We start from the raw sequence: 16,460 nt of genomic DNA on the forward strand, positions 1-16,460 counted from the left end.
GCTGAAGGGAATTTAAGAAGCAATCTGGTCCAACTCTTTCAGAATCAAAACAAAACTCAACAAAACCCACTATGATTATGGAAAACCAAGACTCCCATTTACCCGCTAATCTATGTAAACGCAGTGCTGGGATTTTAATATCTAGCCTTAGTTCACCACCTGAATTTCCACATAGGTTTTTATGGCAGGTTTGTTTACAAAAAGAAGAGAGAGAGAGAACGAAGTGTTCTGTCATAACTTCTTTGTTCTGGTCCCGAGGGGTCTGTCCGGGTGGTAATAAGGTCCATGACCCAAGGAAACAACTCATACTTTCAAATGAAAATATCAACACATAGCCTGAGTGAAATAATTAAATAGTGTGCACATTTCCAAACCTCATCATTTGAGTACAACAAATACGTGTGCTGAAATCATCTCTCATGGAAAGAACGCTTCCCTTCTCACAGGATGTTGAACAATTACCACAGATTAGAGAACTGCTATCACGGTTCCCTAAGCACGTAATCCTGGGCACTGATGAAAAAATAATACAGTACTGGTTGGTCTTTTCACCGGTAATAAAGAGAAGATGTAAACACCGTACCCATGCAAGAAGCAACAGATTTCTTTTCACTGTTCCACAGTATCCTAACATCCCCACGATGATAAGGAAGCAGCAAACAGCAATCATGACTGGGTGAACGACAGGAAAATAAGTCAAGATGACAGCCTCCTCTACCCTGAAAGAAGAACAATGATGTCACATTACACATAAAATATAACCAAAATGCACCTACGACACAGTACAAGACACCACTGAGATTCATGTTCATAATCCTTTAAATTGTCCGGCCTCAAAGCTGACGACTGTGTAGCTATTTTCAAAATCACTGCGCTGTCACTGTTTTGCTTGCTTGTCTTGTTTTTGTTTCATTTCGCTTAGTTTTTTTTATACAAGCGGTAGCATTTCTACCTCAACTCATGTAAAATATCTTATAAGATGAGGTCCCCAATAAGAAGTCCAGCTACTGGGGCGCCTGGGTGGCTCAGTGGGTTAAAGCCTCTGCCTTCGGCTCAGGCGATGATCCCAGGGTCCTGGGATCGAGCCCCACATCAGGCTCTCTGCTCAGCAGGGAGCCTGCTTCCTCCTCTCTCTCTGCCTGCTTCTCTGCTTACTTGTGATCTCTGTCTGTCAAATAAATAAATAAAATCTTTAAAAAAAAAAAAAAAAAGAAATCCAGCTACTATCAGCTCTGAAGCTTTAGCCTGGGGAGTGGGGGTAAAATAGGCCCTGCTGTGTCCCAGCTGAGAAGAGTCTCTCCTCTTCTCTGACCTGGCCAGTGCCTCTTCTGTGCCCTCCCCCCGACCACAGATCCTCCCCCCAAATGCAAAAGACTGCTGTGTAAAAGGAAATTGGTCTCTATTAAAAGAAAGAGGAAGGGAGGTGATTTCTGCTGGAAAACTATGAAAAAATCATTAACGAGAACCATACTAGTAGGAGTACTACAACAAAAATCAGCCATTACTGTGTGCTTAGCTCCCCTGTGTTAAGGACTTTACAAACATGTACCTCAGTCCATTCACCAGACGTTTTAGAGCCATATATGTGGAGTCCACATTCAGTTATGAGGAAATGGAGGCTGGGAGAAGTTAAGTAATTTGCCCCTTGTGATATTAGTGGATTAACCTTTTGAAATTTGAGAGGAAAATGGTAATGTTGAGTTTGGTTTTTCCCTGGCTGAGGGGCATGAAGGAAAGAGGTTGGCAGTAGTTTTCTTACAGAAAAGTAGCTATGCTGTCCTTTATGCACAAACATGATGTGGCTGCCACACTGTCCAGAGGCCAGGCAACGGGCGCCACCATAGCCAGAAATGTTCTCTAGGACAAGTGGCGTACCTTAAAGAGAATGCTAGAAAACGCAAGTGTCTGTAACAAAGGTTATTGATCATGGGAGAGCATTATCATCTAAACAGCTGAGGGCAAAATGACTTAGAAACTAGGGTCTAAGGAAACCTGATGAAAGAAAGCAATCATTGATTATGAAGCCTACCTTGTTTCTGCAGTTAATGTCAGAACATTATTGAGGTAGTCCCTCATCCAAGCAGAAACTGCCAGCACACTGATGGACATTAACTGGAAAGAAAAAAAATACCAATTGGTGATCAAGGATTTATGCAATATTCTCTGCAGGATTAATCATTCAAGCAATTAAGGATTTTTTTTCTTACATGATCATTATGCTTTTTTCCAATTACTGTTTAGAAATTCGCTATTGTTATAAATATCTGCCATTTCATTTTGTAATCCTGTCATAGTCACAAAACAGAATGTCACCGAAGGAGGACACAGATAGCTAGACAATTGAATGGCTGATTCTAGGTTCAAGACAGGAATTGTACAAGATGAAGAGGCCACAAAATGACTAAATTATTAGATGTACAAGATGAGCCTAAAACACGTCATGTAAAATAGCAAGGAAGCAATCAAATCCATACTATTGATGTTGCCAAAAAAGTCACAAGAGAGCTTGAAAAAGTTTCCATTGGATAAAGGTCAAACAGTTTGGGCATCAAAATAACAGTAATAAGAATAATAAATACAATGATTTGAAATATCAATTACGCTAAAATCTGTGAATGGATAATACTACTTAAAACTCACTTGTCACTTTTGTAGGATGTTGGACACTCAACTCAATATTCAGAAAACTGGTAAGAATCCAATTTTTATCCTACATTTCCTATACAAACTAAAGAAAGAGTCAAAGACTTCATGAAAGTTTTTGTAGAATTTCTGCTAATACATGCAGAAAGCGTTGAAAGAATACTACTATTTATAACCCTTATTGAAATAATGACTCTCTAGGCAAAGATCCTCAATGACTACCCAAGTTATTAGGTAAGTAGTTCTCAGTCCTGCCTGTGCATCAAAGTCACCTAGGACTTCTTAAAACAAACAAACAAACAAAAAAAAACCAAGAACCACTCTGGATGAGCCCAGAATTCTGGATGAATTCTTGAAAGTAGGGCAAAGGCATGAGAAATGTGTAAGGCTCCGCAGATGTTCTAATGTGTAGTCAGGGCTGAGAACTGCATAATGTGAAATATGCATAAAACTGCATAACTTCTAGAACAGGGAGATCAGGCTGAAGGAAAATACCGGCCCCCACTGATTAGTTTTAGTATTACAAGAAGAGATAATGTGCCTCCCCCCACAAAAGTGAGGCAATCAGAAGTATTTGAAGTATTTTTACCAAATTGAAGTATTGTTACCAAAAAGTGAAACCTGTATCTACCCAAGCCTCCAGCTCTAATTATCAGTTTATGGGAAATACAGGGAAAAGATTGAAACTTGTTAAAGGCCACTGTGGGGATGCAATGAGCAAAATCAAGAATATGAAAAATAATCACAGGACAAATGATCTGGTTTCTTTAATTTAAAAAACTGGCCATGTGGAAAAAAAGAGGGAAGGAGAAACTATTATAAATTAAAAGAAATTTAAGAGATTACCCAAACGCAGTATGTTGACCTGGTTTAGCTCCCGATTCAAACAAAACAGCCGCAGAGAGACCTTTATACGACAGAGGATGTTTTCACATGACTGGGTACTTGAAAATGTTAAGAAGTTGTTGTTTTAGATAAGACAATGATATGAAGATTTTTTTTTAAAGGATCCTTATGTATATGCTTTAAATTTTCCATACTTAAAAAAAAAACACTTTTTTTTTAAAAGCAACAATGTAGAGCACATTCAAAATGAGACTCCCTGGGAAGCTTTTCAAAAAGTTGAAGGTTAACCCCTAAATTCTGAAGGTCTTTCCTATTTAGATGGAAATTTTTCTAACATGCGCCTTATCCTTATCTTAAGAATTTAATTTGACTTGAATTTGATTTTTCATTTCTGGCATCTCAATGAACATCAATTACCATTATGCATTATAGATTTAGCTTTTAAATACAGAAATAATGAATATACAAGACAGGAATGAGTCTATACTGACTCAAACAGTGCTCGTGAAAATGCTTTCTGGATAAAGGCTCCAAGGCAAACAGAACAGGGAGATCTCTGTGACCTCTTGTACAGTGAAATATGGCTACCTGCTTGGAAAATGAGCTAGTGAATCTGTTCATTCTTCATCGAGTTGCAAATATTTACTCAGTACATACTGTCTGCCTTGTATTGTCTGTACTAGATTTGGAGACCCAACAATGAATAAGAGATGCTAGATCTCAGCCTTTGTGAAGCTTCTTGTGGGACACAAGGAATAAACAGATAAGGCAGATAATTACAGACTATAAATAGTACGATGCAGCACAGAAAAATGAAGTGATCTGTTCAAGGTCTTATAGACTCTAAACGGCAGAGCAGAGATTCAAATCCAAGCCTTTGGTCTTTGGAGCTTTAGGCTTAGTCACTAAGTACCTTCCACGTTTAGAAATGAGCACATTAATTTCCACAGGGAGAAGACTAGCCTGCACAGCATGAGGGTTCTTTTTTGAAAAGGGGAGGGATAGAGCGGGGGGTAGTCTGTAGTGGCCAGGCGAAGTCTGAATGTCTTAATTATATTCTTTGGTGAACAGAGTCTCAGGGGTCAATGGCCTAAAACAGAGTAAGAATCCTGGGACCACAGTTCAGAAAAGAATAAGGCCAGTTATTACTATCCTCACTTCTGATGGGAGTAAAAACAGATGATAAACTTAATAAAAGTTACGTAGTGGGTCAACCGCAGTTTATTAAGCATGCTTCTAGCTTCTGTGAATTTGATGCTTTACCATCTGTTCTGTATGTTAGGGCTGGACACACCTTGGTCTGAACAAACTGATAACGTACCTGAACCACCTTGCCTTGGCTGTCCACCCTCTACCACCCTCGGGAGGAGCCTTTCTCCCAGGTTCTCACTTCCCATTTTCCAATACAAACCAACCAATCCAGACCCCACACCCCAACCACCTCAGTTATGGCGCGCTCTCCCTCTGGGCCACTCTACACCTGCTGTAATCACCCCAAGGTCTAGGTGCCAGACAATCGAGGAGAGCCCCTGTACTCCAGAGGCTGCTGAAACTATTTAAACTAGACAATCCCAAAACTGTTTACTTTGTCTGGCCTGTTCCTTATTTCCATTTGTTTGTTTGTTTTTTTATTAACATATAATGTTGGCCTGTTCCTTGTTGATGTAACCACAGTAAAAGTACAAGGCCAGTACCTCTCTTTTGGCCTTGAGATGGACCCCAATGTTTCCCCTCTCAGCCCCTGTGATGAGACATGTACTGTCTTGCACACACGATCTGTGAGTATAATAAACTATTTTTCAATGGCAGTCATCTGATCTGTTGGCTTCTCTATACCTAATAATAATAGAACCTATTAAAATGCACGGGGCTAGCAGGGTACCCGGACCACACGACTAAATCTGAACCTATGTGTTCTCCCTCTACTTGGCTGTATGTGGACCTTTATATACCTTGTAAGTTTCATGGGGGGACAGAAAAGTCTATTAATGTGCTACTTTATTTAATTACCTCAAATTCTTTTTTTTTAATACTTTTTTTAAAAAGATTGTATTTATTTATTTGACAGAGAGATACAGCGAAAGAGGGAACAGAAGCAGGGAGAGTGGGAGAGGGAGAAGCAGGCTCCCCACTGAGCAGGGAGCCCAATATGGACCTTGATCCCAGGACGCTGGGATCATGACCTGAGCCAAAGGCAGACCCAACCAACTGAGCCACCCAGGTGTCCCTAATTACTTCAAATTCTTGCACAATTACAAATAATTCCTTTCTTTATCACTCCTTAACATAATAACTCATCTTGGTTTCTCCATCCTCTAATTTCTTATAGGCTGTTTAGCCAATTTTCAATACCATAGTTCTGAGACAGGTATCAATAAATTAACAGATTCTTTATTTTGGCATAGTCTGTTATCAGTGGTCATTTATACACTGTTCTTCCATTTATAACAAAAAATGTGTAATTCTTCCACGTGGTATATTCCAAAACATTTCTGGCAGCATAGAATGGTTAAGTGCATGGGTTTTGAAGTAGTTCAAAAAATATACATTGATCAACTGCTCTTGGCCAGGTGCTTCATGATGAGCTGGAGATACATGGATAACAGTACGGCAGTAACCGGCACCATCTCTAGGCTATGGTGAAATTTACTAAAAGGACACACATTAGCCAACCCATCAAAGATGTAAATGTGTAACTGCAAACTGTAGTAAGCCCTGGGAAGAAATAATACAAGTTGCTCTAAGCCTCCTTTGTGTGATGCCTGACCTATTCCATGGAGTCAAAGGGACATCTCTCAGAGATGAAGATCTGAGGGTTAATTATCAAGTTCATTAGGGAAAGCGTGATTGAAAAAGTACATTCCAGTCGGAAAGAAAAGCAAAGATCCCAGGGTGGAAGACAGCATGACATGCTCAAGGAAGGGAAACTGGCATGTGGTAGGAATGAAAAGCCAAGCAGGGACCAGATAATACAGCCTTGGAGGCCATTTAAGGCATATGGGCTTGGCCCTAATGATTGTAAGAAACCACCAAATCCAAAAGCCTTGGTTGGAATTCCACGCCTGCCCCTTTTTAGCTCTATTACTTTGGGTATCACTGAATCTCTCCTAAGCCTGTTTCCTCACATACAAACTGCCATGATAATAAGCCCAACTTCACAGAGGATTTATATGATGAAAAGAGTAGGATTCTTCTGTATATCACCTACTACTGCCTCAAGTCACTTTTGACCTCAGGGGTTTCTCTTAATCTTTCTCAGTCAGCTTAAGAGACGACTCCTAAATCAGTTCAGAAATGGAATCTTCCCCTATCTAAAGGTCTAGCAAACGGATCAGGGATAGAGCTCTGTGATACAGCTACCTATTGGACTTGCATGGCCCTTCTCAGTTTTGACATCTCCGAAACTGAACTCATTTCCATTCCTCTCAAAACCTCTGGGTCCCTCCCATTGTGTTTCCTATCTCAGTAAATGGTATAATCAACGCTTCAATCACAGAAACTGGCAACTTGGCAGACAGCCTGAACCTCTCCCTCTTCCTCAGTCCTACATCTAATTACTTTCAAGTCCTACAGATTGTCCCCCCATCAGGGCTGGTGAATTCCTCCCCGCTTCCTGCCACTTCTGGCTAGTTCAAGCCCTCAGTCTCTTGCCAGGTAATTACAGTCACTTTCTGATGAACTCTCCGGCTCACAGATTCCACATCAAATTTGCCTTTCAGTAGCTTCAGGAAACACATATGGAGTTCTGCTTATCCAGCTCTCCCAGCTGCCCCTCGGGCACCTTCTTGGCTCTCACTTCCACTTCCCCCAACTCTCTCCTGGAGAGTCAAATTTAAATGCTTCAGCAGGGCACAGAGGCCCTTTTCAATCACCTTGAAACTGTCTCTTCAATCTGCTCGATGCCAGCTCCTTCCCACATGCATTCTGTACTCAGATGACAAAAAGCTGTTTGCGCTTCTCCAACGTGCACCACGCAGATCTCCCCAAGCCCCTGTGTCTTTCCCCGTGCGGTTCCCTCTGTCTGGGATGCACCCTGTTCCAGCCTTTCCAGCCTCAGGAGCAGAGTAGAGCAACCCTACCCATCGAGACCAGCTCAAATAGCCGGCATGTAAAGATCTTCTCCCTACTCCCTCCTTACCCACAGCCAGTGCTCTTGGACAGACTTCACAGAGCAATTATCAACTGCTTTCTGTTTTCACCCACCCATCTCACTCCACGGACCACTGCTTACAGCCCCATCACCAAGCAGAGTACCAGGCCCAGCAGTGAGGTCCAAGAGATAGTCGACGAATGAATGAGAAAATAATTAAAATAAAGAGAAATGATTTCAACTTGCTAGATGAGGTCTAAGAGAACATTAGCAAAATTAGGAGATGCTTTAAGAAGAGCTAAGCTTTGTACCACTGGAAGTTTTCCAGGAGAGAGATGCTTGCTGAATTACAAGACTGAAGATTTATATATCAGGTCAGAAGCTGGTTTAAGTGTTCTCAAGTGTCCTTTAAACTACAAACTTCTACTTGACTCTACTGTTCTTTTGCACAGTAGTTACCCAAGCATGGCAGCTGTGCCTAGAACATTAGTCAAAATAAATAATATCAATCCAAAGCCTTATCTTATGGCAAACAAGCAACTCTGAGACTAAACTGTTTTTTATTATGACAGTATTTCCAGCTACATTAAATGTCTGAGAACAGTTTCATTCTCAAGAACTGATGTTACTCACTGGGGTTGAGAATATCAGAGCCATAACATACAGAAAGCATGCTATACCAAGAAACTATGCTAAAATGAAATGAGGTTACTTCAATACTAACCTTGATGCTATTAAATCTAGAAGCATAAATTATGCAAGCCATTCAGGACTCCTTATTAATAATGGTATTTTCTACTAATTTCCAAATTAAAATAAAATAATTCTTCAACTGTCATTCACCATGATTAAATGATTAGGAACCTTGGTTATCATATGTAACTAGGCATATAACTCCTTATTACATTGTCTCCAGCATTGTAAAATATTGTTTGTAGTTCAAGGAAATATTTAGAAAATAACACAAATATTGCTTTAGAGAGATATATTTAATAGACTACTTAGCAGGACATTTGCCACATTCCGTCTTGCAAAACATTTAGAAAATGTTAGCTCTCAGTAAATATTTATACATATGAAATTTGCTGTGTTGGAAACATATTCTGGTTTTGCTCAAATCTAATTATGTAAAAATAAGGATTGCATCAAGTTGTTTTCTAAATCAGAATTTTATGTGTGTGCACATTCTCTAAATGTATTGTGAAGTGTATGCCTATAGTTTCCACCAAATAGCAAGGGCATAGTCACAAAAGAAAATTTCAAGTCCTTCAACTGCCTGCCATCCATAACATAGAGTCTCATATAAGGTAACAGTGACACCAGTAATTTCTATTCTAGGCTGACAGATGTTTAAAACCACCTACCTGAATTTTCCTTTCTATGTCAAATCTGGTAGCAAAGAGCAGAATGCAGAAGAGAGATGGGGAACTTAGTTACAGTTCGATCTCTACAGAGAACCTGGACAAGTAATTCAAACTTCTGGAACCTTTGCTCATCCTGAAAATGAAGAACTGGACTAGGCACTTTTAAAATTCCTTTTTGTCTTAAAACAAGGGGGGGGGGGGGATTCAAGTTGTGATTTGTTGAAATATAAAGGTAAATCAATTCTCAATTATTTGGAGCCTGGCAGCCCAACGTCAGTACCCTTCGGGTCTGCAGTAGGGACATGCTCCAAAGAATCCCCCATGCCCTTCTCCAAAGGGTGGTCCTTATGAACCTTACCTTTGCTCAGTTTATCTTTGCTCAGCAGGGGCCACACTATATAAAAAGCATGTAACAGCTTTGCCCCAAGACTAAACTTTATATAAAGTTTATTTTGAAAAAGCAGTAACATTTGGGGCACCTGGGTGGTGCAATTGGTTGAGCATCCTACTCTTGGTTTCACTCAGGTCATGATCTCAGGGTGGTGGGATTGAGTCCTGCGTCAGGCTCCATGCTCAGTGCAGAGTCTGCCTAAGATTCTCTCTCCTTCTCCCTCTGCCCCTCCCACTCCTGTGTGTGCTCTCTCTCTCTCTCTCTCTCAATAAAATAAATAAATCTTAAAAAAAACAAAACAAACAAACAAAAAACCCAACATTTGTTGGAAGGCTCTCCCCTATCCCTTAGAATTAAAGAAAACGTCAATGACTTTCAGAGGATAAAGTTAGGGGCATTAATTTTAAAAAGTCGTATTTTTATATAACTAAATAAATGCCACGTGGACACAAATGTCCTCTTGCCAAGAATCTCTTTAGGGTCTGCCATGAGCCAAACAACTAAGGTTCACTACCTATGGCCAAGGAAAAAGAAACATAACATTGACCTTCTGCTGTGGCATTTACCCTGCATATATCCCCAAGCGTGAACTAGGGTCCCTGTCCATTTTTCAGGTTTTCGTTAGAGAAGTTTATCTCTATGGCTACTATCTTTAGTAATGGTAGGTGAAAAGCAAAGGCTCTTATAGGACTTAAAAACTAAAGATGGGATATTATATTTTTAGAAAATAATAAACAAACGTATTTGATAAATGTTAAGTGTTCATCAATGGCAGGAACTTCCAAAAACAACTGTATTTATCCATATTTGTAACAGCAGAAAATTGCCATCTATGAATGGCAAGGGTTCATATTATAAAGCCACAGAAGCTGTCTTTAAACGGAGGAAAGCTTTTATTTACTTAAATAATATGCCATTTAAACAGTAAAAGTGGGATAAGTTCGAAGTAAAAATAACTCATTTCCTTGCTTCTTTGTGGCCAGAATGTGAATCATGGTTTCAAAAGAGTTCTCGGGGTGGTTTACTCACATGCAGGGCGTCCCCAGTGACTTCTCCCATGACAAACCCACAACACTTGTGAGAAACCCAGAGGGTCTGATATCTGTGCGCCAACTCCAGTTCAGCTGTACTGGGATCAAGCTTCTTCAAAGCATGGAAAAGCCACTCAACAGAGGGCAAATCGAGATGACTGGATCCATAGTAATGGAGAAAAAGCAGTGCATTTGTGACCTACTTGCTTCCTCTTAGGTCCATGCCTCATATTTAAAAATGTACTCAAAAGAAAAACCACTCTGTTTAAGTTTTAGCTCTCAGAACAGCAAAATAAAACCGTAGAGGTCCTCAGTTAAGATTTGGTTTTCTTTTCCCTAACATCCTTTGGGTAGAGAAAGGGAGAGGGTAGCAATATAGTAGAAAACAGATCAGGAGAAGAGAATTTCAAAATGCCAAGTGAGGAGTAAAAGGCTACAGCTTTTGATCCCAGAGGTTATAAGGGCAGGCTTCTTGGTTCTGCAAAACTTGAGGCAAGAACAATCCCTCTGCATACTCCGAATGTGAGGTCTATTTAAGAAGTTGGGCTTATATGCTACACTGGTTTATTCTGCTTCTGATTCCAGTGACAGCTCAAAGCAAGGACGGGTTCCTTGTTCTGCAACACGTGGCACTCAGACCAACAGCATCACAGAGGAGCTAGAAAAGCAGACTTCCAGGCCCAACCCTGGAGGTCCCGAATCAGAATCTGCATTCTGTCAAGATGCCCAGGTGACTGGTTTGAGAAGCACTGCTCCAGCGGACTTGGAATGAGGAGGTGGACAGCTAATCCCTTCCTACGGAGTGCGTCTGCCTCTCCACCGCAAGTAAATTCCCCACCACGTCCAGCAGTACAACTTCTATGAGACCTTGGAGGAAAAAAATTTGAACCTTGAGTCCCTGTTCTGGCACTTACTAGCAAGTTACTGAACTTCTCTGAGCAATCTCTGTTTACCCTCCCCCCCAAAACAAACAAACAATTTTCTGGGGCTGTTACGAGAATTAGATGCTTGAGTAGTGTAAGAAAGCCCAGGAATGCGCCTGGCACAAGGCTGAAAACAACATCTGACTCAGTAAGGAAATATAGCATCTGCAAACACTGTTTTAACACCAAAAGAATAATGCTAATTCTCCCAAAGTTAGATGTACATTTCATACAATTCCAACAAAAACCCCAACAGATATTTTTAATCATATAAAATAAGCTTAAAGTCCATAGGCAAAAAGAAACCTTAATGGAAACAAGAAAGGTGGGTGCTTTGAAAGAACAGAGAAAATGAGAGAATATTTAAAATCCTAGAGAAAAATTCTATTAAAAACAGCATATGAAAATTTGTTTAACTATTGTATATAAACAACATAAATGAAATCAATGGGCAAACAATAAGGCATACTATATGGTAAATATGAAATATTTAATGAATATGAATCATGAAATTAAATAATATACATGAAATATATATAGGTCTAAAGAAAATTATGTTGATGCTCAACTGCAGGGGGGGGCGGGGAACAAAGTAACAGTGAAATAATACTTTAAACCTTTCCAATTGACAACAATTAAAAGGTGCTTGTACACCAACAAGATGACAACAAATCTTTGTGCGCATATAATGGGGTGTTATTTGTGTTCTTCTTCCTAAGGAACAGATTCCCAAGACAGGAGTTCTGGGTCAGAGAAATGTAGCAGTGGTAGTGGTATTAATCACAAGAATAACAATTACTGCTATTACTAACACGGGCATTCCTTTGACCAAGCAATCCACTTCCTGATAATCTACTTGAGCGTCATTACTGCAGTAAGAGTGGTAACGACCGCAAATACTACTATCTACTGTCACTACTACCACACGGAGAGCATCGTTAAATGCAACTGTTCAAGCGCTATGCATATTTTAACTCTAAGCCTCCCAACAATTCTAAAAAACTTTCATCCCTATTTCACAGACTAGGAAACCGAAGCATTAAATGTGCCTGGTCAGTGTAAGAACTATATAAAGATTAGCTACTTTGTTATTGTTGATATCAGGTACGCTCCAATGTAGCAATCCCACTCCTGTGACTAAATGAGAAAAGCAATTTAACAAAAAAATATATATATATTGGGAAATGTACATATAAATGTACATGAATGCATATATGTGGACAGGTATGAGTAAATACATCTTTGTAAGAAATAAAGAAAAATACAGAGGGATCCATACGATGCGGTTAACATGGATTATTTTGCTGGAGAGAAAGTTGGCAGAAGAAGAAAGCTGGAGAAAGGGGGAAGGGATCTTAATAAATAAATATATCAGAACATGCACATAGAAAGTGAGAAAGTTGAAGTACAGGATAAAAACAAAGACATAACATTTTACATTCTTCAGAGATAGAACGAGCCCTGGAGGAATTGAAGGAATAAATTTTTTTAAGCAAATTCATTACTCAGAAGAGCGATACATTTGTTAAATAATTGGGGTTTCCCCTCCCCCCACACATAATACCGATTATTAAGAAAATCCAAATCATCATTCTTTGGACAGCAACAACAAAAATCCTAGTAATTCCAAGATTGAGAATTCAGTAATTATTCATGTAAAGGCACTATCTAGGAGCAAGAAGACTTAGTGGCGCTCCTGATACTGTCACCATTGGGCCATTTAACCTCTGGCCAGCCACTAACCTACACTTAGTTTTCTCATTCACAAAGTAAAGAAGTTCAACAAAGTCATCTTTAAATCTCCTTTTAGTTATAAAAATGTGATGATTCTAGAATCAAAAAGCATAAAGCAGAAAAGTGAAAAACTAGTAAATAGAAGTGATATTATACATTTAAAAAAAAAGTAAATTCAAAATCTTAACCTTATAGCTAAGCAGGTAATTGAATGAGCCACTGAAAAAGGTACATATTTAGAATTAAAAGCTGCAATAAGATTGATTAGTGATTTTACGTTTCCAAGTGGTGAATTTAACTATTTGATGCTTATTCATTTTCATGTAGAGGAAAAAAATGATGCCAGTTTAGGTTATCTTTCAGATTACTCACTGAAGTAAGCCTTAATTTGTCACTTTAAAAATGGAGGCACCCATAGGAATTAATTCAAACCAAAATATCATCCTCTAGAGACCACAGTTACCTCTTACGAAAAGAGGCTGGCAAATGCTAGCCAGTCAGTCACATAAATAAATCACACATTAATATTTCTAATAGAAAATGATGAATTATTAATAGAACACAAAATTGGCAAAAAATGATCTGCTTAAGTATGACAGCTTCTCGAAGCATCAGTTTTAATTTTTATATTTTCCTCATAAGTTTTATAAATAATAATGTAATTATTAATAACACATAATGAAAATTTATGCTTGGGTGCAAAGCACAGAAAGTCACTAGCTCATGCAGCATAAAGATTTCCATGAGCTTGTTAAATTTTATGTATTTTATTTCCTTAAATGGTTATGGGATTTTCCAAAAGCATACACAAAATTCCTTAAAACTTTGCCAACTTAGAAATAGTTGCATGAAAACCACCTTTTCAGGCTATATGGAATCTCCTAGAAAAATTTACGTGGTCCTTTGATAGGATATCTGTGTATGAATTCCTACAAAAACAGAGTAGGACTCCTTGCCCCAACCAAATTTTATAGGCTAGTATGAGGTAAGGAAACAATTTATGGCTTGGACAGTTATCTGAAATTCCTGAAAACAAACAGTTCCCTAAGTAGTATGGCATAATTTTCTTATCTACAAGCACAAGCACGTGCATTTATTTATATCCCTAGATTAACTTCAAGTCTAATTTTACTGCCACCAGTATCCAGGCGTCCATTTATTTTTTTCTAATTACGAATGGCACTTGAGCTAGATCAAAGGCATTTTAAGGTCAAAATTGACTTCTCTGAAAAGTAGAGGGTGCGATCCTATGTAATTAATTAATGCTTAGCCATGCCCTTTGGCGCATTAAGCGGTGGCTGTAGGAAACCGAGTCCAGCCGTCCCCACCTGTTGGTGCAGAGGAACTGCTCGACTTACCCAAAAAAGCAGATTGAGGGCGTAGAGAAGGCAGCGCAGGCACTTCACGGAATCTTCTCTGGCCATTGTGAGCCCCGAAAGGGAAAAGCCCCATCCTTTCACCACATCCTACTCCCACCGGCCAAGTAGCAGCGATCTGCAGGGGCAGGGAGAACAGGGGACTTATCACCGCGCTCCGCACCCCCAGCCCATCCCTCCCCTGCCCGCCCTCAGCCGGGTCCCGAGTCTGGTCCGAAGCCTAGGTCATTCGAGACATCGCTTCATCGAAGATCATTTGTTAAAGTTGTAATTGTAACCTAAACTCGCCTAAAGTTCCAGACTGGCTTCGGATAACACCTGCCGAGAAGAGAAAAGATTGACCCCCGGATGAATGAAGGCGCACAGTAAACTCCCGTTCTCAGGGGACGCGCGGCGGTGTCCTCTGCATTCTGATGAGACGCTCTTTAAAACCTCCCTCAGTCCACGCCCCTCCTCGGGGACAGCTCCGCTCAGAACTGTCCCCAAGGTTGGAAACCACACTATCCCCGGGAGACGTCACAGGCGCCGCCGGCGAGTCCGCGGGTGCAAGTGTCCCTCTCGTTAGGACAGCTCCTGGGTCCCCCAACTCCGCATCCCCCACCCCATCCGCAGTTCGGGTGTGAACACAGGGCACTGGGGGGGCTGCGGCGCTGAGCTGGGATTCCGCCCCGCGACTAGGGTTTCTTTGGGAGAACGTGAGAAATGGTGCTTCGGCCGGGAATGATGGATTAGCCCGGGGCGGGGGCGGGGAGGGGCGCCGGGGAATTAGGGCCGGTGCAGCTGTGCAGACGCCGGGTTAGTCACTCACGTCCCCCTCCCCCGGCCCCGGCCGCTGCCGCGACCCCGCGCTCCCGGCCGCCAGAGCAGCACAAAGCCGAGCGCGGTCCCCCCGCCCCGCCACCGCGTCCGCGCGCCCCCGGCAGGGCGCGGGGGGAAGCGCCGGCGGCGGGGAGCCCCACCGCCAGCCTCTAAGTAGTTTAGCACACAGCGGCGGGGACAGCCGCCGGCGGGCTGGCGGGACAGCCGGCTGGAAAGACGCGAGACGTGCGGCCACTCACCGTTGGCGCTGGGCTCCGTGCCACACTCCCGCCGGGGGACGGTCGGGGACGCAGTGCGGGGGCTCATCGGGGCAGGGACGCTCCTCCCGGGGAGCCGAAGGGCTGCATTGGCTCAAGCAGGAGACGCTTCCTTCTCTTCCTCTCCCCCCGCCGCCGCCGTCGCCGCCTCCTGGGAAAAAGGAAAAAAAAAAAAAAAAAAGAGTCCTGGGCAGCAGTTGCTGGAAAGTCTCTGTTAAGCCACCTCCCAGCGCCGCTGTCCCTCCCAAGTCCTCGCCAAGTCCGGACGAGGCAGCGGCGGCAGCCAGGGCCAGCTGCACAAACTCTCAGCGCATGCTCCGGCCGCTGGCTGCCCCGGCTGGATCCCAGTGGGTGTTTCTTGTCCCTTCACCCGGCGTGAGCCCCCGAAGGGACGCCTCACCTCTACAAGACACGGTCCAGAAAGAGAGAAAGCTACGGACTTTGGGAAGGTCCGCTCAGTAAACCCCTTTAAAATGGTGGTGTCCGAGGAGGGGAGGCTGGGTTATAACCATAGGGAAACAGGCTTTTATTATATGAAAATATTTGTGTTTGGGAAGGGGGGGGAGGAGTGGCCCAACCCAATTCCTGCAATGAGAAACTAGTTTTCACAACCTTTCTGGAACCACCCCCTGTGATTTGTCACTAACATGGTGCCCTATGATCCTTATTGCTTTGTTGCCCTCCTCGTTTAAAAAACAAAACAAAACAAAAACAAAAACAAAAACTGTTCTTTCCCACTTCCATGGTGCACTGATAAAATTTATGTAAACACCAGAGTCCACGTGTCCCTCTCTGATATGCAGAATAGAAAGAAACAACATTTTTTTTTAACTCTCACAAGTAACCCAAAGTTTCCAAAATTTTCTCCCAATAAAGTTGTCTGAGTTTTAACTGGATGACTTAACTTGAATTGGGTACAGAGTAATGGGTCTTTGAATTTGTTTTTAAACTAGAAATTCAGGAAGTATTAAAGTAATAATAGTAGA

The 16,460-nt window shown here is 41.5% G+C and overlaps 1 protein-coding gene across 2 annotated transcripts in view; it reads right to left on the reverse strand.

Moving 5' to 3' along the window:
* The window catches only part of TSPAN12 (tetraspanin 12), a 63,858-nt gene extending 47,870 nt beyond the window's left edge, over positions 1–15,988 (reverse strand). The window contains exons 1-5 of one of the 2 annotated variants that reach the window (XM_080819050.1): positions 15,875–15,988; positions 15,457–15,625; positions 14,381–14,516; positions 2,030–2,112; positions 584–719 (exon numbers count right to left, since the gene is read on the reverse strand). In XM_080819050.1, the coding sequence (XP_080675176.1) occupies positions 584–719; positions 2,030–2,112; positions 14,381–14,446 (285 nt within the window). In that variant the 5' untranslated portion in view covers positions 14,447–14,516; positions 15,457–15,625; positions 15,875–15,988. Of the gene's footprint in view, positions 1–583; positions 720–2,029; positions 2,113–14,380; positions 14,517–15,456; positions 15,744–15,874 lie in introns of those variants that run through there. The other variant, XM_080819051.1, reaches the window with a different exon arrangement.
* Positions 15,989–16,460: the final 472 nt, after the last annotated feature.

Source organism: Martes martes (genome assembly GCF_963455335.1).
Source record: "Martes martes genome assembly, chromosome: 11".
In the NCBI taxonomy this organism is placed as follows: Eukaryota; Metazoa; Chordata; class Mammalia; order Carnivora; family Mustelidae; genus Martes; species Martes martes.